Source organism: Diabrotica virgifera, chromosome 3 (genome assembly GCF_917563875.1).
Source record: "Diabrotica virgifera virgifera chromosome 3, PGI_DIABVI_V3a".
Lineage (NCBI taxonomy): Eukaryota > Metazoa > Arthropoda > Insecta > Coleoptera > Chrysomelidae > Diabrotica > Diabrotica virgifera.
In genome coordinates, this window is record NC_065445.1 from 70,271,186 (window position 1) to 70,296,213 (window position 25,028).

Genomic DNA, 25,028 nt, shown 5'->3' on the forward strand with positions numbered 1-25,028 from the left:
ATTTGCAACATCACAAAATTTTAACAACAATATGTTGTAAATTCTAAAACATTTTAACATTTAAAGGGTTTTACCCAAAACATTTTGGTGGCTCAGGCATGCACACTATTGGCTTTTTTAACACTGATGATGGATTTTTTTAATCTGAAAACATTATGTTATGCGATGTAACCCCTTACTTAGGGCTATAGCTTGTTATATCCCTTGTTTAGGGGTATAACCCCTTTTAAATATAACTTTTATAAAGGATCTAGTATTTTTGTGATTTATGGTATACAGCCAGCTACAGGAATTTTATTTTCCTCATGGATTTTTGTAAATTTTAAATGTTCTATGTTACTTCAGTTTTAACAATATTTTTTAATGTATGTTAGTTACTAATGAATTATTTTAAATGGGAAATAAGCCACAATTTTACTAAAAAAATGAATTTATTAACATTTCGACGCCAAAGTCGGGTGTCGTTGTCAAAATACAAAATAATGTCAATGCGTCGAAACGTTAATAAATTCATTTTTTTAGTAAAATTGTGGCTTATTTCCCATTTAAAATAATTCATTATAAAAATGCCACAAGGAAATAGCTTCAGAACAACAATATGTTAGTTACTGTTTCAATAGTTTTAAAAACATGACGTTATTTGTTCAATTATATAAAAAAAATATTTTATTTTATATAAGGACACAACAATTGTATAATTGTTGGATCACACTGTGATCAACATAATAAAGTGTTGATGTGTTGTATGAAAATAATAAAGAAACAATAATTGTTAAATTTCTACATATCTTATGCAACAAAAAAATTAACATCTGTTTTGTTTAAAAAATTTATATTCTTGAGAATTGTCCAATTTGTTTAGAATGTAAAAAATAAGTATCTAATACCATTGACAAGATAGGTTACATTTCAAAGATTGTTGACCTGGGCAAAATAACAGTTTTGCTGTCTTGGACCCAGATGCATCATAAGAGAAAACACATTGGATTGAAATATTGTCAAAGGCATTAACAATTAAACATTTTTCTTAAGGCTATGGGTACATAATTCGCAAATATTTTACATGTATCCCTACTTTATCTGTCTTTACCCGGCAAATTACGTGTAAAATTCACACTGGTATGGATATGTAAACATTACTAGAATGTCATTCTACTTGAAAATGTCATCATTAATTTAAAGAGATGGCTTTTGAATGTTCTTGGATAACTGTTATTTTTATAATTGCAAATTATTAATTCAGTTAATAAATGTGATAATTTTTTCACTAACTATGTATTCAGTGATTGTAATAATTTATTTGTACAACAAAAACAAATACTCAATCGAGAAAAGAGGAAAAGTGTTAAAGTGATTTTTTAATAATATTATTGTTATGGAACGCTTACAATTTTGAACATCTTTATCAACAAAATACTTGGATCACAGAATATATTATCCTGATGTATTCTCTGCTTTGATCTTCCACAAATAATACACAATAAATAACTTTTTATTAAGTTCACGTCTTAAATCAATTATTTATCAAATACACTATATTTATATCAATAATATTTAATCAATATTTCAAAATATTCCCGATGCAATGTCAAATATTTAAAATTGTCACTGATTGTCAGTGTCTGACTGACAATATATGCTGACAATATTATATTCGGCTGAGTGCGTTTTAAGACAAAGATAGATTTGGAAAATATTACCACGGCAGTGTGTTCATTTTTTTCGAATCCTGAAAAAACCAATAAATATTTTTGAAAAATTTAAACGCAGAATGAAAGACTAAATTATTACCGAGGGCCGAAAGTCCCTTAGAATAAATAAAAAGTTTATTTTGAATGAGATATTTGAAATTAAAAATCACACTAAATTTTCTCTTAGTTTTTCACCCCTGTAACTTATTAAAATAAACATTATAGAAGTTCTCAGGGACTTTCGGCCCTCGCTAATAACGTAATCTTTCATTCTGCGTTTAAATTTTTCAAAAATACTTATTAGTTTTCTCAGGATTCGAAAAAAATGAATCCCCATTTGAATAGCATTGCAGCCGAAAATACGTACCGATCCTCTTAATGATTATTACATACAAAAAATGATGAAATAAATTGGAGATGTTATATTCTGTAAATAATTCAATGAAAAAAAAACAATGATATTGCCTTTGGTTAAACTCATCTATATACATGTCATTTTATTGTCGAAAAATTTTTGGTAAAAAAATTATTCAAACACCAAAAATGCATATTCCTTTTTTATTAATTAGTAGATGTATATATGTATATCACTCATGGTTAATGCATATCCATTCAAAATAACATTGACAAACAAAGTGATTAAATACATATATTTTTATTCATCCATTTGCCATATCATGCATTTTTCAGTACTGACATCATGTGAAAATTAAGTGATAACCATTAAATTTATCATTTATATTTTACAAGAAAATATAGTAAAACATGATATTTTGAACTCAAATTTCTTATAATCATATTGGAAAATAATGATACCAGATATCAGAAAAAATAAAAACTTCAACCTATATGACACAAACTATTATCTGTAGGGAGATCAGTTTATCTGCCAGAAGAGTTTAAGGTTTCAAAAGTATTTAAATTTTTTTACAGTCCACAAAGTTCAGGACAGTTTCTAGAAATGGTCAGTTTTGCATGACAATATTTGGACAGTTCAGAATACAAGTGAACCAAGTCCACCTTTGAATTTTTTGGGGTAATGACATAAAATCTGTTCCAGTAGAAGTTGTTTGGGGCCAATAAAAGCAAAGTAAATGTCTAAGTTAGTCCTTGACTTTCTTAAATGAAATATAAACTTTTAAACATTTAACAGGTAATTTTGTTATGAAGCTTTAACATTAAACTTCTGTAACTCAAATTTAGCTGAAGTGGACTTGGTTCACTTGTATTCTGAACCCTCGATTTGTGACTACAATGCACTGCATGTTAAAAACAAAACACTAAAGAGTTAATAGTTCACAAACAAAAAGCTTTTAACAGATTAGGTTGAGATAATTGTTTGTAAAGGTACATTTTTATTGGGGTTAATAAGCCATGTTCTACAATTCTTTTCTGGTGGTATCTACTTGATGTATAGGGTGACAAGAAACTCTAAAATATAACTTCTTTCATTGACATTAATGAAAGAAAGTACTTTTGAAACTTGTGTAAATCACAAGTAATCATCAAAATTTATATCAAAAACAGGATTTTGTGTAAGACAGAGTCAGTATTACTCAGGATTCACTATAATCTCCATTATCTAAAAAATATTTCCTATATTTATACCTAACTAAATACAGTAGAGCGTCGATTATCCGAACGTCGATCAATGCAACGACCGCTTATCCGAGCTCCCGACTTATGTAAAAACTCAATTGAAAAAGCCTAAACGTAAGTGTATTGTCCTTTCTATGAAAAATAAACACGAGATTAACGAATGGTTACAGGGAGGTGAATCTGCAACCAATTTATCCAATTAATACAAAGTTGGTAGGTTGGCAAGATGGATAAAAAAACAGATAGACATGTTACTTTATGTTCCGGCTTAATTCTTCTGACGGATCCACAAATTGTAGTACAATAAAACTTGCCTTAAATACGGATTTAGATGATGTTGTATATAAGAGGTTTACTCAAAAAAGATCACAGGGAGAACCCATTTCTCCTCCCTAGGTCCCATGGAGTTTTAGCTTCGTTGCATATAGTTTGTGATGCCAAACTGACACTGAAAATCAAATTTCATATTTTTTAATCCATTCTGAAGTACTTTGCCAGACATATGGTTAAAAAACACATAATACAGACGTTCGTAAACGGGTAGGATTGCTTATGCAGAAGAAAATTGAAGATTTTTTAATGCTTAAAATCTTCATTTTGTTGCAAATACAACATTTTTTGTTTAATTTCTATCCTATTTGTCACTAAAGACATACATGCATGTATGTAAGTATGTAAAGAAGTATGTAAATAAGACTTTCATTCGCCTATGGATAAAATTTAATATTTAATAATATTGCTATATCAATACAGGTTGATTATCCGAAAAAATCGATTTTCCGAACACCCCTGTCCCCCAATTCAATTCAATTCAGTTTATTGATGTCAATATACAAAGTATTTACATAAGTCAAAGTCTGTTAAAATGCATCATTGAAATACATTGGCAAGCTAACACTTAATAAGTAAAATCTATAAAATTTTATCACCTAGTCTAAATTACTTAACACAAAGTTAGAATATTAGCATAAAAACACAAGAGCACACAGAACATTTAAGAGAGCTGTAGGACTATCACAACAGGGTAGCCCCGAGATATTCCTCCTGAGAATAGTAAGCACCCACCAAAAGAAGTTCTTTGATTTTTATTTTGTATGTATCTAAGGCAGTTCTCGAATTATTAGGGGTAATTTATTAAAGAAGTGTATAGCCAGACATGATGGGCCATCTCTGCACCTCTCCAACCTACGAAACTTTGGGGCAAGGTTCCCTCTAAAGCGTGTGTTAATATTATGAATCTGTTCATGAGTCTGGAATTTATGCATATTGCATTTTACATATATAAGATTATCATATATATACTGGCAAGGTAATGTTAATATTTTCCAATCTATAAAAAATTGTCTGCAATCGGCTCTATATGGCAAGCCTGCGACAATGCGAATGGCCCTTCTCTGCAGCCTGAATACATCCTTCGCTCCTGCACTATGGCCCCATGCGAGAATAGCATAGGAGATATGTGAGTGACACAAAGAAAAATATGCCTGCTTTAGTATGGAAGCGGAAACACAGGATGAAAGTCCACGAAGCAAAAATGTATTTGATGATAGCTTTGCCACTAAAGAGGTGGTATGAGCATCCCATATCAGACCAGGGTCCAGCAAAACACCAAGAAATTTAGCACAGGATGCATTGTCCAGTTCATCAGGAATATTTCTAGTTGAAAAAAGTAAGGACTGTGTTTTGGTTGTATTGAGAAACAGCCTATTAGAATGGAACCATTGTTCTGCCTCCGACACTGAACCCCACGAACTCCCCACTGCTGTTACCAAATCCTTACTGCAGGATGAGATTGTTGTGTCATCTGCAAAGAGAGTGAAATGCGCAGTTTGACATGAAAGTGGTAAATCATTGATGTATATCAAGAATAATAAGGGACCCAACACAGAGCCCTGAGGAACTCCTATGCGCAAGCATCCTCTCTCCGATTCAACACCTGCAAATCTCACCCTCTGGCAGCGATCCGTCAAATAATTTTTTATCAATACGAAGCAAGTTTTCAATCCTAATAGCAAATAATTAATATTGAAAATATCAAAAATTACTAAAAGATTTTTAAATTGAAAACTTACTGGTACATCCCCATGTATACGCCTCCAAGACTTCTACAATTTGCAAGTCATATGGATGCTGCAGTAAAGACGATAGGGAAGGAATTCTAAACTTTGCAATTCAAATCCCCCGTCTGCAGCTGGCTAGGAACTGAAAGATGCACCATAGTTACTCTACTGAGTAATAAGAAAATAAAATAAAAATGTGTGTACCATTTTTATATATTCGGCTGCAATACGAAGGAAAAAACAATCTTACTTTTTTTTTTTTTTTTTTTTTTTTTCCTTCGTATTGCAGCCGAATATATAAAAATGGTACACACATTTTTATTTTAATTTTTTATCAATGATATACTGGAGATTGAGAAGTTATATTTATTCAATTTAGCAGTAAGAATTTCGTGGAACACACAATCGAAGGCTTTACTTAGGTCGCAAAAGTTGGAAGACACATAGTTACCTTGTGTAACTATGTGTAAACATAATATTTTAATTGGCGATAACTTGGTGAGTATGTTCCATGTTAATGTTCAATGTTTAGCAAATAAAATAGAAATGATTGATTTATTTTTGTTGGAATTTAACTTTGACGTTGTCTGCTTCTCAGAGCACTGGCAGAGTGAAGCAAATCTCAGATACATAAATATCGATAGGTATTTACTTGCTAGCAGTTTCTGTAGGAAGAATAAAAAGAACGGTGGTACTGTAATCTATGTTAAAAACACTTTAAAATTTGAAGCTATAAACTGCGATAGTTTTAATATTGAACAAACATGTGAATTTTGTGGAATTTTTCTTCAAGATATTAACACTGTTGTATTGGTAGTGTATAGATCTAGTAAATGTAACGATTTTAAGTCTTTTTTCAAAAATTTTGAAAATCTATTGGATCACATTATGAGGCCAAATTTGAATGTAGTGATTTTGGGAGATTTTAATATCAATTTTAAAGGAAAAACGCCAAACATTAGTGAATTGACTTCTATAACATCATCTTTTGGTATAAAACAAACAATTTATGACTATACTCGAGTTACTGCTACATCTGCCACTTGTATAGACAATATTATGACAAATTTTGAAGAAAATCAGTTTCAGACAAATGTCCTTGAACCTTGTTTTTCAGACCATCGCGGACAGTATATTAATTTAAGCAAATCATCAAATAAATTAAAATCAAGTGTTTGCACTAGAGCCTTTACACAGGAAGGTATTTTAAAAATGAGAAACTTTTTATCAGAGTTGGACTGGAACATTTTTGATAGTGATTTTGATGTAGATTGCTTAGCAACGTTTTTAATAGATAATTATAATTATGCAGTATCTCATTATTTTCCACTAAAAACATTGGTTATTAAAAATAAAAAATGTCCTGTAAATTGGTTTATATATATATAATGTTCTTGAACTCCTAAGTGGAGCATAGAGCTTCAGTGAAAACGCGCCATCGGGTTCTATTTTGCGCTAGGGCCTTCACCTCATTCCAAGACTTTCCTTGACTTCTTATCTCGTCCATGATGGATCTTCTCCAAGTTTGTGCTGGGCGACCTCTTTTTCTCTTTCCTTGGGGATTCCACTCTAGGGCATTTTTTGCAATACTGGAACTATCTTTTCGGAGTGTGTGACCTATCCACCCCCACTTTCTGTATTTGATTTCATTTTCTACCCTCTTTTGTTGGGTCAGGTGTAGCAGATCTTCGTTTCTGATGGTGTTTGGCCAGAAAATACGAACAATTCTTCGTAGACATTTGTTAACAAAGACCTGCAATTTGTCTGTAAGGTATTTTGTCACTTTCCAGGTTTCACATCCATAGAGTAGAACAGACATAACATTTGACTGGAATATTCGGATCTTTGTCCTTGTAGTATATTCTCCAGACCTCCAAACAGGGTTAAGCATGCTGAAAGCTTGTTGAGCTTTTCGTATCCTCATACGAATATCGTCTTCTGTACCTCCGCTTTCTGTTATGACACTTCCAAGGTACGTGAAGTTCTCCACATTTTCAATCTGCTTGTTGTCGATATTAAATAGCGTGTTGTTCCTTGCATTTATTCTCATCGACTTGGTTTTACCAATATTGATTTTAAAACCTATTTTATTGGCCTCAGTGGATAGTGTTTCCAATTGGTCGGCCACATCCTGGAACCTTTGTCCTAACAGGCAGATATCGTCGGCGTATTCCAGATCACTTAGGCGTGTGGTTAACGTCCATTGTATCCCTTTTGTGTCGAAGTCTAGTTTGGAGAGAACATAGTCCAGAGCTATGTTAAACAGAAACGGAGAAAGCACACATCCCTGTCTGACTCCAGTAAGTACGTCAAATTCGTCACTGTTGACCCCATTGTGTGTCACGCTGCACGTCGCCTCAGTGTACAGTGACTTTATAATGGAAATTATTTTATGAGGAATGTTTCTTAGCTCTAAAATTTTCCATAGAGCAGCATGAGACAGGCTGTCAAAGGCACGTTCGAAATCGACAAAGACCATGTATAGAGGTGTGTTCCATTCAACCGATTGTTCCATTATTACCCTCACTGTATTAATGTGATCTATGCAGGAAGATTCTGGTCTAAAACCTGCTTGATTCGCTCGAAATTCAACCTTGTTTGTTAATCTTTTATGTATGATGATCGTAAAAATTTTATTTATGACGGTAAGCAAGGTTATTCCTCTCCAATTTTTGCACAGTGTGAGGTTGCCCTTTTTTGGAAGCTTAATAATATTACCTTTTTTCCAGCCCGCTGGAATGCGGTTTATTTCCCACACCTCTCAGATTATGGGGAGCAAAAGTTCAGCGGTTAGATGCGGGTCAGTTTTAAGCAGTTCGGCAGCAATGTTATCGATTCCCGGGGACCTGTTATTTCTCAGAGATTTGATAGCTGTTATTATCTCCATTTTGGAAGGGGACTCGCAAGATATATGCAAGTCTACATTCTGTGGGTTTTCGACAATTTCATCCGCGTTATCCCTGGGCGTGCCTAGCATCTCCTGAAAGTGCTCTTTCCATCTCTCTACTTGATCATCCGTTGTAGTGAGTAATTCACCTGTCTTGGATCTTACAATGTTCGAACAGTTGGGCCCATTTTTTGTTAATCGTCTGGTAATTTGGTACAGCTCTCTAGTCCTGTTGTGTTGTGCAGCTGTTTCTGCTTGTTTTGCCAGTTCTTCAGCCCACCTTCTTTTGTCTCTTCTTGCATTCCTTTTAACTGCTTTATTTAGTGTTTCATATTCTTGTTGTCGGTTCGTTCTTCCTTCTACAGTTCTTGCTTGCAAGATATCTTTTTTTCGTTGTTTTCTTTCCTCGATAAGATTCCAAGTTTCATCTGATATCCATTCCTTTCTATCTTTCTCTTTTTTACCCAGTTTGTCTTCAGCTATTTCTGTCAGAACATTTGCCAAATCTTCCCAGCTATTTACTTCACGTTCTCTTGTTTTTACTTGAAGCTCCTCCCTAAACATGTGTTTTCCTGGAAGAGTTTTTAATTTGTTCAGGTTATATGTGGGTCTGTTGGTGTTTCTTGTGATTTTGTTTTTTGCCATCTTGATTTTAATGGTACCAATTAACAGATGGTGGTCACTTGCGATGTCTGCTCCTCTTTTATTTCGTACATCAAGAAGAGATGATCTCCATCTTTTTGATATGGCGATGTGATCTATTTGGTTTTCTCTGGTATGACCAGGGGCAGTCCATGTTACCTTGTGAATATTTTTATGTGGGAAGATGGTTCCACCAATAACTAAACGGTGATTGGAGCAAAAATTTGTAAAGCGCTCTCCATTTTCATTCATCACTCCCAGGCCATGTTTGCCCATTACGGTTTCTAAATTAATATTATCTTCTCCCACTTTGGCGTTCATATCGCCCATCACTATTAGGATATCGCCTTTGTTTACTTGTTGGGTTGTTTGTTCTAGTTGTTCGTAGAAAATGTCTTTATCTTCGAGGAGAGATGTGTTCGTAGGAGCATAGCACTGAATAACTGTTATCTTACGGTATCTGGTATAAAATCTGACAGTCATAATTCTGTCATTAATGGGTTTCCATGAAATGAGGCTTTTTTTGGCTTGTTTACTGAGTAGAAGACCCACTCCGCTCTCGTGACTTCCATTTTCTTTACCACTATATAATAGAAGTTCTCCTGTTTGGGTATGGTGTTCACCATTGCCCAACCATCTTACTTCCGATAGACCAACAAAGCTTAATTTATATCTGTTTAATTCTTTTACTGCTTGAGCCAGTTTAGAAATCTCATACAGTGTTTTTACATTCCAGCAACCAAATCGTGTCCAGCAAATCTCAGATACATAAATATCGATAGGTATTTACTTGCTAGCAGTTTCTGTAGGAAGAATAAAAAGAACGGTGGTACTGTAATCTATGTTAAAAACACTTTAAAATTTGAAGCTATAAACTGCGATAGTTTTAATATTGAACAAACATGTGAATTTTGTGGAATTTTTCTTCAAGATATTAACACTGTTGTATTGGTAGTGTATAGATCTAGTAAATGTAACGATTTTAAGTCTTTTTTCAAAAATTTTGAAAATCTATTGGATCACATTATGAGGCCAAATTTGAATGTAGTGATTTTGGGAGATTTTAATATCAATTTTAAAGGAAAAACGCCAAACATTAGTGAATTGACTTCTATAACATCATCTTTTGGTATAAAACAAACAATTTATGACTATACTCGAGTTACTGCTACATCTGCCACTTGTATAGACAATATTATGACAAATTTTGAAGAAAATCAGTTTCAGACAAATGTCCTTGAACCTTGTTTTTCAGACCATCGCGGACAGTATATTAATTTAAGCAAATCATCAAATAAATTAAAATCAAGTGTTTGCACTAGAGCCTTTACACAGGAAGGTATTTTAAAAATGAGAAACTTTTTATCAGAGTTGGACTGGAACATTTTTGATAGTGATTTTGATGTAGATTGCTTAGCAACGTTTTTAATAGATAATTATAATTATGCAGTATCTCATTATTTTCCACTAAAAACATTGGTTATTAAAAATAAAAAATGTCCTGTAAATTGGTTTAATGACAACTTAAAAAATATGAGAAATTGTCTGCACTCTTATAAAATACGTGCTGATTCTACTAAAAATCCAATACATTACAACGAATATAAAAAATACAAAAATCATTATAATTCCGAGTTGAAAAACGCGAAAAAGATGGCTTATGAGAAATTAATATTAACATCAAAGAATAGATCCAAGACGTGTTGGAAGATAATTAACTATGAGCGTAACAAAACAAATAGTTCACATAATATAACAACCAATTTATCTTGTGACACTTTCAATAACTTTTTTGTTGAAATTGCTGAGAACATTATTAAAACCCTTCCTAATACATCAGACGACATAATCTTGAACTATCAAAACTTCCCAGCTCCATCGAGTTCATTCTTTCTATCTCCAACTACTCAACAAGAAGTATCGGAGGTTACAAATTCACTAGAAAATTCAAATTGTTTGGATACAAATGAGCTAAACGCTTTTTGTATAAAAAATACTTGTGAAATAATTACTGATCCTTTAACACATCTCATTAATAACATTTTTTCAATCGGGATATTTCCAATTGGATTTAAATACTCCAAAATTGTTCCTGTATTTAAGAAGGGCGATCGTGATCTTGTAGACAATTATAGACCAATTTCTATCGTTTCCATATTCAGTAAAATAATAGAAAAACTTCTGAAGCAACGCATAATATCGTACTTTGAAACCAATAACTTTCTTACCAGTTCACAATATGGGTTTAGAAAGGATCGTTCCACAACTCATGCACTCTTAGATGTGATGAGTGGCATAGTGGATGGTCTGGAGAAGCATAACCAAACTGCTGTAACGTTGTGTGATCTTTCAAAGGCCTTCAACTGTGTTTCTCATGAAATTTTACTAAAAAAACTGCACTTTTACGGCATCAGAGGTACTCCTCTAGAACTAATTAAATCTTATCTAAGTGATAGATACCAAGCAGTCAGATACGGAAATTGTCTCTCTGAATTTAAGCATGTTAAGCATGGAGTTCCACAAGGTTCTGTTTTGGGCCCTCTATTATTTATTATATATGTTAATGGCTTGCCCAATTTTATGGCTCCATGTAAAACAGTACTATTTGCAGATGACACTACTTTTATTTTTTCTGACAGAAATCGTTCTCTTTTAGAAACCAATTCTAGGAACATAAATTCAAAGGCTCAATCATGGTTCGCAGCAAATAAACTTAGACTAAATGACACCAAAACTCAACATTTATTCATTTCAACTAATCCATTCGATGCTCATGTGGAAAAAAATACTGTAAAATTGCTTGGCATGACAATTGACAACTCACTGACTTGGTATAACCATATTGACCATCTCAAAGGCAAACTTTCCAGTACTTTATTTTTACTTAGACAACTAAAACTTGTTACAAGTGTTGATACCTTAAGAACAATTTATTTTTCTCTCTTCCATTCGTTTTTAAGCTATGGCGTTATTTTGTGGGGAAACTCTTGCAATGCACTAACAATATTTAAATTGCAAAAAAAAGCAATTAGAATAATTGCAAAAGTTGGTTACTTGGAATCTTGCAAACCATTATTTATTAAATATAAAATAATGCCCTTGCCAACACTATGGCTATACAATGTTCTCGTGGAAACACACAAAACTGCAGATACTTTAGTTAAACAGTCTGACTTGCATAATTACAGCACAAGAGGTGCAAATAATATCAGAACAGTCAAATATCGTTTGAGTAAATCACAAAAAAACTCGATTGATTTTAACATATATAATGTCCTACCTATAGATTTTAAAAACCTTACAATCAATAAATTTAAAATCATTCTGAAAAAATATCTACTGAGATTTGCTTTTTACTCTGTTAGTGAATATTTCGATCATTTTAAAGCAGTATAGTATCATGGACATGAATATTACTCACTATGTTTTCCGATGTCATATTTTGTAAATGTGCGTGAATGTAATTATATTTCTATATGTTATATTGTATATATTTACACATTATCTCATGTATTTTATATATATCAAATTGACTTGCTACAATTCAAAAAAATTTTTTTTTGTAAACGTAGTCAATAAATTTTTTAATCTCTTTGAATCTTTGTTCAAAAGCATCTTGGATGTATGTTACAAGATTCAAAATACCCTGAACAGTCTTCAAACCCTATCTGAAGCCCCAATTAGTTCGGATAATCGACACTGTACTGTATTTGAGTTACTGAGTGGTTTCATACTTTATTAATTTAAACTAAAATTTTGGGATGTACTATGAATTGGTTATGATTTGTTTGTATAGTTTGACATCTTAAAACAAAGTTAACACATTCGGTGCCTATGTTGAACTAACACCACATGGCGGTACTACTTGTTCAGTACACCATTCAGTACTTGTGCATCATAGGCATCCTTGATGAAACCCTCAATGTTTCCTTCTATACATGTAACGTAAGTTCACCAATATCTTCTCTCCCTCCTATGGCGCTACAGCCCAATACAGCCCTCAACCTAATCTCTGTCCCTGGCTGCTCTTCTCCAGTTATCCACCCTCAATATATCTTTAGTATTGGTTCTCACTTTGTCTATCCACCTCTTTCTTGGTATTTCTACTGGTCTACATCCCACTAAGCATTCTACTAGGTGTTCTATCATCATCCATTCTTATAAGGTAACCCAGGGCAATTTTTGTATTTTTGCAAAGTAATTTGCTATAGAGCAGAGTAGGCAAATACTTTTAAGCCAGGGCCAAATTGACATTTTCAAAATGTCTCTCGGGCCAGAAGACTATCTTCTTGCAATCTCGGGCAAGATCTGGTCCTATTTACACTCCTTCACAGTGGATTCCTGTAATTTCTAATGCAAAAAAACTGGTACTCCATACAAAATAACAGAAATGAACTTTACAGATTTTTTTGATGTAAAACATTTGCAGGAGAAAATGGGAACGAATTTTGTTTTAAATTCTGACGGAGAAAAAGTTTTGTGGTCTGACAATGCAACATTACAAGTACAGTAGAACCCCGATTATCCGGGTGCGGATTATCCGTGCTGCGGATTATCCGTGCTATGATTTTTTTTTTTTTTTTTTTTTTTTTTTTTTTTTTTATTTATTTATTACGGGATGTCCCCATTTTTACAAATAACAAAAATAAGGTATCCTAAACATAACACAAATACTAAACTAAGTATTAAATAATTAATAAATATTGTTAAACAAATGATTATAATTTAAGTAAATTAACTTCCTGAAAATATTATTAAAATGAAAATCTCTGACAATTAAAATCAAATGAAATGAAGACTCCAATTCAAAGGTCACTTATCTTCGATTCCTTACATACTCAGTCAGGCAGTACTTAAATCTTACAAATCTTGTATCCACCAGATCATAAGATTGACTAAAGTCATTTCCCAGTGTCTGAATCCTGTTAATTGGAGAGAATTTGCCATAGTTGGTGTGATAGTGTTTTATAGAAAATACGGGCATATCTCTAAGAATTCTAGTGCTACATCTAAAGTTGATAAGACTTAATAAATCAGAACAGTCAGTGGTATGATCAAGTAGTTTATAGAGAAAAATTAAATCACATTTAGTTCTATAGTCTTCTAAGGAACTGATATTTAGCCTTGACCTTAATTCCACCGAAGACATGTTCTTTAAATTTAATCTATAAGCACAAATCCGGAGAAACTTATTTTGAATTTTTTCAAGGGTGTAAATATGGTTAAAATAGTATGGTGACCATACTATAGAAGCATAAGACAGGATGCTATGGACGAAAGTAAGATATAAAATTCTATATGTAGGTACAGAAAGATCTCGAGAGTTTCTTGTGATAAAACCTAGATTACGGTATGCTTTATTTGACAAATTGTTAATGTGTGGGATAAATGACAAGGAACTGTCAAATAACACCCCTAAATCTTTTATTTCAGTCACTCTTGATAGAACGCTTGTATTAATGTGATAGTCAAACACAACATTATTTTTAGATTTGCTAAAGGATATAACAAAACACTTATCTTTATTTAACTGGAGACAATTGGAAAGAGACCAATTGTATAGAGAAGTCAAGTCTTCCTGGATCCTTAGACAATCAGACAGATTTGAAACTTTGAAATATAGCTTAAGGTCATCAGCAAATAGCAAAAACTGACAAACTTTTATTACCTCAGAAATATCATTAATAAACAAGTTAAAGAGAAGAGGACCCACATGTGAGCCTTGTGGGACCCCTGAACTGACCAAGATAGGAATAGAAAGTGAACCCTTTATAAAAACAAACTGAACTCTTTCATCAAGATAACTACTCAACCATGAAAGAAACCATTCAGGAAAACCAATACATCTTAATTTAAAGATGAGTAAAGAATGGATCACTGTGTCAAAGGCCTTCGAGAAATCAGTATAAATAGAGTCCACTTGGTACCCATCTTCGAAAGCCCTGACAATGTAATCATGATATAAGACAAGATTCGTAGACGTAGATTTGCCCTGCCTAAATCCATGTTGCTCATTAATCAAGAGATTTCTACAGTGCCAAGTAAGATATTTGTTTAAAATTAATTCAAAAAGTTTGGGGATGGCAGATAACATAACAACAGGCCTATAATTTTTTATATTGTCTCTGTCACCGTTTTTAAATACCGGAGTTATATAACTGTCACGCCACTTACTAGGGAAGGTATGTAGTCTCAAAGATAAATTAAATAATACATGTAAAGGTTTAGATAAACTGTACACACATCTTTTTAAAAAATATGTTGGAATGTTATCAGGGCCATAACTAAGTTTATCCTTGAGACCATTCATAGACTCAAAGACTTCAGAAAGTGAAAATTGAATAAACGGAATGTCGACTGAATTTTTTAATTTAAAATCGTAGTTACTTAAATTAACTTTGTCTGAGCGATAGACACTGGAGAAATGGCTCGCAAACAAGTTTGCTATTTCCTCACTTGATTCTGCTGACAAGTCATTAAAATGCATAACACTTGGAATTCCATGGCTTTTATTCAATGAGTTAACATGATTCCAAAATTGTTTTGAATCTGAGTGAATAGATTCCTCAATGTTGGAGATATAAGATCTATAGCATTGATTTGTTAATGTTTTGCATTGTGTTCTAAGATCTGAAAATAAGGTATAATCAGCAGCTGACTGAGTGTGTTTGAATCTAGTATGAGCAGTTTTTTTTGAAATAACAAGTTTTTTTAATTCTGGAGAAAACCAACGAGGAAATTTTGAAGGTTTATATATTTTTCTCGGAACAAAAAGTGATGTTGCCTCAGAGACTACTTCATAGAAATTATTTACTGAGATATTAATATTTGCATCATCAAAAACAATATTCCAGTCAACAGAAGAAAAATAATTATTTAGACCCACAAAATTTGCATTACGATAGTCAAAATATGTAGTATTATAATCTAATTGTTTAACATTACCACTAAAACTTTTTCTATTAACCAAGTTGCGTTTTTGAGCTTTTATCAAAATAGCGTCATCGTAAATCACTTGACAGAAACTATATGACGAAAGAGAGACTCATAATGAAAGATTTATTTTTTTCTGTTACTTTTTATGGTAGGTACATAATGTATGTGTATATGTACATATGTATTATACATAAGAAATACATGTTCGGATTATCCGTGCTTTTCAATTATCCGTGCCACCCTTTGGTCCCGAGGAGCACGGATAATCGGGGTTCTACTGTACTTAGAGTTGAACTGTTTACCGTTTATTATAAGACTTCTTACAGTGATAGCAACTTCAAAAAAATTTTAATTCGGAAAACAAACAGTAGAAATTCCATTGGATTAAATCCTGATAATATTGAATTAAAACAGCTCTATAACGCACCACTGAAACTTTCCCAAAATAAAATTGATGCCTTGAGCTTTTTATGCAACGAAAATCACATCATTTTAAAATATCATGATTTTTATCAATCTTTAGGATGCAAAATAGACCCTCCCCTCAGTTTGTACAAGAGCAACATGCAACAGTCATCAAGGAAAGGCGTCAAAAAACAGTAGTTACTTTAAAATTAATGTTAAAAATCTAAATAGGTACATGTTTCTAACGAGTATTTTGTAATAGGCAATAAGCAGATTTATTTTATGTTCTTATGTAATTACGTTTGCGTTGTATTCATTAAATTATTTAAAATCGTTGTATTAAAAAATTTTAACAATCATTGTGACCTATTATGTTGTTGGCTGTCCAACACAATTTTCTGAGATATACTACCACTAAGATGCATGTATACTACGACTATTCTGTATTAGAGCGCATACTGAACTTACCTCCTCTTGAGGTACGCAGAAAACAAAGAGACTTAATAATTTTATTTAAAATTATCAACGGGCTGTGTAACTGCCCCGAGCTTCTCTCCAAAATATCTCTATTTGTCCCCAGTCGTTCGACTAGGCAGGTGCAAACCTTTCATGTCTCTTTTCATAGATACAATTATTCTTACAACACATTTATTCCTAGAACTCTTCGATTAGCTAACTCATTAAATAACCTCGAAATTTTTAATATATCAGTTTTCCGCTTTAAAAACCATATTTCTTCCCTAACTTTTTAACTTTTTAATATTTTCGGCCAGAGCTTTTGTATTGTGATTAGTGTTACATGACCTCTATGTATTAGATAACTCAAAACCGTTATACCTTGATTTAAGTGATATCTTTTGTTTGTAATTGTACTGACCTAATGTTATCTTATTCTTTTTTTTTCTTTTTTGTAACTGTACTACTCATAGCATTATTTTTCTCAAACCACTTTATGTTATACAGTAGACTCGCGATTATCCGAGTCTCGGTTATCCGAGCCCCTCGGTTAGCCGAGGCAAAAGTCATAGCTGGTGAGTTACAACTTTCAACCTTAGCGCAACATCGCCTCCTCAAAAAGAGGAATGAAGCTTACTCAAAAATCAATCAAAGACTTTTTTAAACAGTAATATTGATAAGGTAAATGTTTTTATCTTTTATAGACAGTACTGTATTAGTTTTGTCACTAAAATATCCACAATTATGGTTATTTACGTGTTTTTCTATCAACACAACCAATCTCAGTGTTAACCGAGTTTTTCCGTATCCGAGGTAGTCACGGTCCCAGTTACCTCGGATAATCGCGAATCTACTGTATTATGATAATTTATGTTATATAATTGGTTAACATTAATGTTATATATAATTGTATAATTATGTTATATAATTTAGAACACTGTAACGTTTATATCTGAATAGGGCTTGCCCGTGAATAAATAAATAAATAAATAAATAAATCATAATTTTCACATTGAACCGCAATTTCTGTGCAATTTGTAACTACTATGATCAGCAACAGTGGCACATTGTTATAATCCATCTTTGGGTTTTCAGCAACACAGACACATTTGTTAATAATTAATAAGTTAGTTTCAAATTTCTACAATATAGAATACTAATTGATAAAATAACCTAAATTATTACTATTAAATAAAAAATAACAAAATTATTGTTCAATTTATAGAAATAATCGAATGTTAGATAGTAAGGATGATCTTCATACAGGATTTACTCAAAATGGCTATTTTTGACTTATGACAGTGTTGTTGCCAAGGTGCGATATTGGCATTAAAAACGAAAAATCGATAATTTTTGACATATTGGGTTTTGCCTTAGTACCAGAGATTTAGCCGGTTAAGCATTTGAAAGTTACTAAAGTTTTACACAGGATAGAAATGCATGTTTACAAGCGAATGCCATGTTTACTTCATTTTCATAAAAATTTTTATTTACAACAGTTTTGCACTGAGGGTGCGATACACCTACATTTATGTATGTTTCTGCATATAAGTCCTGAAGTGTTGGATGCTAATTGAAGATGTAATATGCCAATTAATACACGCATACAAGGTAACAAAAAATCCTGTATAGACAATATTTTTACAAATCTAGACATATTTGATTCTGTTATATTCAATCCCCATACATCTGATCATACTGCTCAAAAGGTAAAATTTGAATTAAATAATATTGACTCAAATATAACAAAAAAAACGAATATTTAACAATGAGAATAAAGATTATTTTAAACTTATGTTGAGTAATGTTGACTGGGTATCTGTTATCGAGACATTAGAAGTAGATGATCAGTGGGATACTTTCATGAATATAGTTCAAAAAATTTTTGTAAACTCTTTTCCACTTAAAGAGATAAATACAACAAATAAAAAAAAATCTCAACAGTGCTTGCAAAATGATATAAAAAACTGTAAATCTAGGCTTGATGTTTTGTTTACACTATCTAGTAATAATGATGAATATAAAGATATTTACAGGGCAGAAAAACGTAAGTATAATGCTTTACTCACTCAATATCGAAAAAATTGTTATAAGGAACGAATTGAAAATAGTGAAAATAAAACTAAAATGGCTTGGCAGTTGGTAAAAGAGATTAAGGGCAATTCAAAAAATCAAGGTAATTTTTGTTTAGAGGGTGATCCTCAGGTGCTTTCTGATGAAATAAATCAATTTATGGCAAATGCTGCGGCTGAAGCTGTAAAGAAAATAAAGCCTGTAAAAAATTTTCAAATTAATATCGAACAAAATAATCATTGCATGTTTTTAACTCCTGTTTCAGAAAAAGAAATAAGCCATATAATAAATAACTTAAAAAACAAGCATAGCTCTGGTTATGATGAAATATCAACCAGTTTAATTAAATTTGTTTCATCAGAGATTTGTCTTCCTCTATCTTTTATAGTCAACACTTCTTTCAGGCAAGGTAAATTTCCTCAAAGTCTAAAACTAGCAATTGTCAAGCCACTACATAAAAAAGGTGATGCTACTAAGATGGAGAACTATAGACCAATAAGCCTTCTTCCATCATTCTCAAAAATATTCGAAAAAGCAATATATTACAGACTACAAAACTTTTTTACTACAAACAACTTATTTAGTAATTCGCAGCACGGTTTTCTTGCAGGGAGGTCAGTTGAGACAGCTACCTATGATTTTATATCAAAAATTTTAGAAAAACTAGAGTCAAAAATGAAAACACTAGGTGCTTTTTTAGACCTATCTAAGGCTTTTGATAGCCTAGATCATGCTATCCTATTGCAAAAATTATATTGTTATGGAATACAGGGACCAGCATTGAAATGGATAAAATCATTTCTTACAGATAGATCACAAAAAGTATGCTTGGAGAAACAGGGATGTAAGGTTTACTCTGAACCGATAAACTTAAAATTAGGTATACCACAGGGGAGCGTTTTAGGGCCTTTTCTCTTTTTGGTCTATATAAATGACCTGCCAAATGCAGTGATTAGTGGTTCCTCAAACCTGGTAAACTTTGCTGATGACTCAAACATGCTATTTTGGGAAGAAACATTAGAAACACTCCTCACAGTGGCAGAACAAACTCTGGACAAGGCTGAACAGTGGTTCTGTGGAAATAGGCTGGTGCTTAATACTGATAAGACAGTATTTGTTTACTTTAGAACCAGCCAATCACGAGAAGAGTTCCCAGATACAGTCAATCTTTTATCCCAAAACACAGAACCTTCTAGATCAGTTAAGTTTCTTGGTCTTCATATTGACCAGAACTTGAATTGGGGAGAACAAATAAAAAATGCGACAAAAAAACTAAATAGAGCCTGCTACTCATTAAGAGTTTTGAAAAACTATCTAGACCAGGGAATCTTACTATCGGTATATTATGCAAACTTTTATTCTCTTATGCGATATGGAATAGTCTTCTGGGGTGCTTCGGTGGATAGCTCAACTGTCTTCATAGTCCAAAAAAAGACAGTCAGGGTGATCCTAGGACTAAAGGCGAGAGAATCCTGTAGAGGCCGATTCAAATCACTCAATATACTCACTTTCTCAGCTATCTATATATATGAATGTATTATGTTTCTCTTTAAAAATTTTACTTTATTTTATCACCTACAACCAAATCATGAATATAACACAAGAAGCCTTAATTTGAATATTCCACTTCACAGATTGTCCCTAACAGAGAGAAGTCCTTTGTATGCGTGCGTTAAATTTTACAATAGTCTACCATCTGACATTCAACGGGAAACAAGCTATAAAGCTTTTAAAAAAACGGTTTTTCAACACCTGGTTAACATTGAGCCGTATACTGTGGTGGAGTACCTGGCCTATCAGCCTTGATCAGCATATATGTAATTTGTATTGTTTGTATATTTTAGTGTATTGTTAATATATCTTTTTAATATGTGATTATTAGTAACATTTTTTAATATGTGATTGTTAGTAATGTGACGTTATTTGCTCAATTATGTTAAAAATTTATGCAAATAAAAATTTACTCTACTCTACTCTACTCCAATTGGCTGCATTATAACCAGTGTGGAAAAGACAGCTTCCAGAGAAGAAAAAAAATTATCGAGTATTTTTAGTAATAGTCATTTATTTCATTTAAATTTGAAATAAGCAACAATCACAACAACAACAAATATGATTCAATCTGCATTAATTCTAAACCAGACAGATTACAGAGTGTTGAGTAACCAAACTATGGTTTGGAGATAAGATTGCAAAATATCTCACCAAAATTGATCAAGAATTAACTTTCTACTATTTGTTGAATACAAAATTAAGTAACATGTTAAAAATTTCTATTACATTATATATATTGAAAAATAAAAAGATGTTCACAGATTTAGTTTGTAAATAAACATTTTTTAAATGCATAATCTAATGTATTCTTTTTATTATTAAATTAGGGATTGGCTAAAAGTATAGTATGGATTGGCCATAAATTAAGAATTGGGTAAACTTAAAAAAGCTGACGAAATAGGACTGCAATAACTTAGTATTACAGTTTGGGGCCAACTAGTAATATCAAAGACAAAAAATAAGAATTGCACGAATTTTCACAAATATATCACGAATTTAGTGTACAGGTATTTTTCCTAAAGCCATTTATTATATTAATTTGATTTGATAACTTTAAGGAATATAATATTAAAAATTCCTAAAGCAATTATTAAAACCAAAAAAGCATTGAATTACTCAGAATTTGTTTCTCATATTATTCAAGTCGATATGCAAGAAAATAGTTAAAATATCGCTTACCGCAAATCTTCAGAGGAGCTTCAAGTTCCAACAAAATCGGCTGGCTAAGGAAGATCTCTCTAGATTTTAAACAGAGCCCCCTAATTTCATTTTCTGTGAGTTGTACATTTTTGCCTGGTCTTGCTCCACGCACTAAAATCCACAAACAAAAATTATTTTTGACGTTTATCTAGGCGTTCACCAGACGCCATTATTTTTGTCAACATAACTTGACCTTCATTAAATTACCTTCTAATAAACGGGCTATTATACTGTCGATATTCAATTTATCTGCTTCTGCCATTTGAGAAATCCTTGTGATACTCTTTGACAATATTTAAGAAACTTAAAACTAAAAGATGGCTCGGATTTTTAATGATTTTTACAGAGCCTTTTAACTACAAACCAAACAACACTTTTTTGCGGCAGCTTGAATATCATAGAGGTCGCCTCTGTCACTCGTTTTTCGTGTAAATTGACCAGGGTTGCCAGATTGGGGTATTTTCCCACAATTTTGGAGTATTTGGAAAGAGTCTGGGGGATTTTGGGGGGGGGGGGGGAAATTATGGAAGATTTTAAGGGGTCATGGTAAATTAAATTTGCGAATGTACATAGAACAGTGGCAGCTGGTCATTTTGATATCAAAAATAAATTGGTAAGGCAAATTTAGGACGGCGCTGCCTTGATTGTCCGGTGAATTGTATGGTCTCCAGGTAAAAGTTAAAACTATTGCACCAAGCAAAACTATTATTTACTACTGTTATAAGTGACTGACCTCTTTGACGATTCAAAATAATTTAAAAGTTGCGCCAAAAATTTTTCAAAATATCTATTAGACAAGTTCATTAAAAATTATCCATCATTCTTTAATTAAATAAAATAAGAAAATGGATTAACAGATTTATATGCTATTCCAAACATTTTCGGAAGGTGGGATAAGTTACAAATTATGTATAATTTTATATAGGTACTGCAATTCATTAGGTACAACAAACTGTTTCCGAAATTAATAAATTTTTGTGCTCAAATGTGGACAAATTCTGCCTCAAATGAACGGGATTTCTCTTGTCTCAAAAGAGTCAAAACGTATTGTCGAAACACCATGAAAGAAGAGAGAATGTCAAACTTGTCTCAAATTTCAAATGTCAATAGAAAAAAACTTTTAAAATCCTTCCAAATGACGTTATAACCCATTTTGCTACTTCGAAACAACATAGACTAAATAGAGTTAATTTATAAACAGGTTTAGGTTTTACAATTTATGGGAAAAAACAAAAACCAAAAATCTCCTATGAAATTGAAGCCTTTTAATTAGATGGCATACTTACCTATCTGAGGAGACAAAACCTTGCCGACCCTGTCCCTAAAGCCACCACTGACATAGAATTGTATATTTATTATATTATAATCATATAATCGAAGACGATAGGACCTATGAATTATTTCCAGGGCCCTCTGTTGATAAGTAGTGTTCTCTACATTTGACTACTAATTTATTAAAATGCGGCAAAACTTTAATTTGGGTGATATTTATGAGCTTCAATTTGAGGGTATTTCAGTTTCTAATTGGGGGATTTATAAAATAACATCTGGCAACTCTGAAATTGACATTTTATATAACACGTCGTACCAACTTTAATGCGGAAATATTTTGGTTTCAAACAAAATAAATTTTACCGAAGTATACTGATACATGATATGAGGAATATATATTATGAGGAATAAATATGAAATATATTATAAATGGTAAAAATACAAATTTTATATTGTTAAACAATATGTATAACAATTAATTTAAAACATTCAAAACTAATTTTTGACAGATGTGTGCATGAAATGACATGTAGTGTCACTTGTCACTTGCAATTGTAGCGGTAACTTCAGAGTAGTTTATATGAAAATTATAATTTAAATTTGGTGGCAAAAAACAAACATATATTAGAAAATTTAGTGAATTTATGATATAAATAAATAAAAGAACTTATTTAATTCATTAAACTAAAAAAATGTAATGTTAAGTTTTAAAAACATTAATTTTTAAGTTATAAGTTTTGTGACTATCTTCAGTATCATTCAAAGAGATGAATACGAGGGTTTATAAACATTTTAATTTAATTTAAAACAATGGGGGACATTTCTCAAGAAATATCAAAATTAGAATTAAAAGAAAACTTATTTTCTGAAATAAAGTTTTTTGTCAGTGGAGAAATTGATGAAAAGGTAAGAAATGCATATGTAAATTATGGATAAATTTGTTTGCATGGTTTGTGTACACATAGTAATATTGTGTATTTATTTTGCAGATTATTGAATTATTGAAGGCTGGGGGTGCAGAACGGCTAAATTATTTCTCTGATTATATCACACATTTGATTGTAGGAGAAAATCCAGAAGAAAATGATATTGTGGATGCAAATGATTTGTATGAAATACCAGCTTTGACTCCAAAATGGGTTTTAATGTGTGTATCCCTTCACAAGCTTGTCAGCATAAGGCCCTATTTGTTTGCTGCAAATGGCAAGCTATTCTCAGACTTTACATTTTGTCTTTCACAAATTCGAGAAGACAGAAATTTCCTATGGTCTTTGATTACCTACCATGGTGGGAAAGTTCAATTAAATTTTAATAAAAACTGTCAGTTTCTTATAGCTATTGAAGCGAAGGGACTTAAAGTTGAAAAGGCTGAAGAGTTAGGACCTAATTTAGTAAAAATCGTTACTCCAGACTGGGTAGTAGAAGCTGTCAAGAACAATTCATTTCCGGATACTTCGTTGTTTCATCCCAAATTGATCAACTGGCCTAAGCCAATTGAATATGCAAGCACTGCTGCTATTACAGGATTTGAGCCGGAGCAGCCTTTAGAGGAGGAGAAAAATGAAGAAAATATCATTCCAGGTATTCTATTAAATATTTTGGTAACTATTGGTAGGCCTCAAAATGCACAATTTTTAGTGGATTTAGCCAAAAGGCTAGAAAAAAGCTAAAATTTTAATAATAAATATCGAATTTTATTATTAAATTGTGTAAAAATACTTGTTTCAAACTAATAAAATTTATACATCCTACAAAACAATATGGCAGATATTTGCACAAAGTTTGTGGATATGACACTGTGCTGCCACTTTGATTAAAAAATATGAAAATCACTTACGGCCGGTTTCACAAAGTAAAGTTAACTTGTGGTTAAGAGATAACCTCAAAATTACCCCAAAATATGCGTTTCAGTTTCATAATTGTTACCCTTCTGGGTATACCCATAAGGGTAACCCACTCCAACCTCTGGTTAAAAATTCTGTGAGTTAACCATACTTCGCCGTTGACCTGAAACTAAAACGCATATTTTGGGGTAATCTCTGGTAATCTCTTAACCACAGTTAACTTTACTTTGTGAAACCGGCCGTTACAGGTTTAACTAAATAGGTTAGATTAGGTTATACATTATTCAAAAGAATTGTATGCACTTTAAACAGTACTAGGACCTCGATTTTTGACCCTTTGCTTCGTTATCGATCATTCGCTATCTGTACACTAAATAGATATGAAGCGAATACATTCGATAACGAAGCA

The 25,028-nt window shown here is 32.1% G+C and overlaps 2 protein-coding genes across 2 annotated transcripts in view; one reads left to right on the forward strand and one right to left on the reverse strand.

The window, feature by feature from the left end:
• Positions 1-21,915, reverse strand: part of LOC114325282 (serine/threonine-protein phosphatase alpha-2 isoform) — a 60,504-nt gene extending 38,589 nt beyond the window's left edge. The window contains exons 1-2 of the mRNA XM_028273300.2: positions 21,711-21,915; positions 21,483-21,614 (exon numbers count right to left, since the gene is read on the reverse strand). Of these exons, the coding sequence (XP_028129101.1) occupies positions 21,483-21,614; positions 21,711-21,765 (187 nt within the window). The 5' untranslated portion in view covers positions 21,766-21,915. The remainder of the gene's footprint in view (positions 1-21,482; positions 21,615-21,710) is intronic.
• Positions 21,916-23,340: 1,425 nt separating this feature from the next.
• Positions 23,341-25,028, forward strand: part of LOC114325285 (PAX-interacting protein 1) — a 76,243-nt gene continuing 74,555 nt past the window's right edge. Inside the window, exons 1-2 of the mRNA XM_028273302.2 lie at positions 23,341-23,681; positions 23,765-24,356. Of these exons, the coding sequence (XP_028129103.1) occupies positions 23,586-23,681; positions 23,765-24,356 (688 nt within the window). The 5' untranslated portion in view covers positions 23,341-23,585. The remainder of the gene's footprint in view (positions 23,682-23,764; positions 24,357-25,028) is intronic.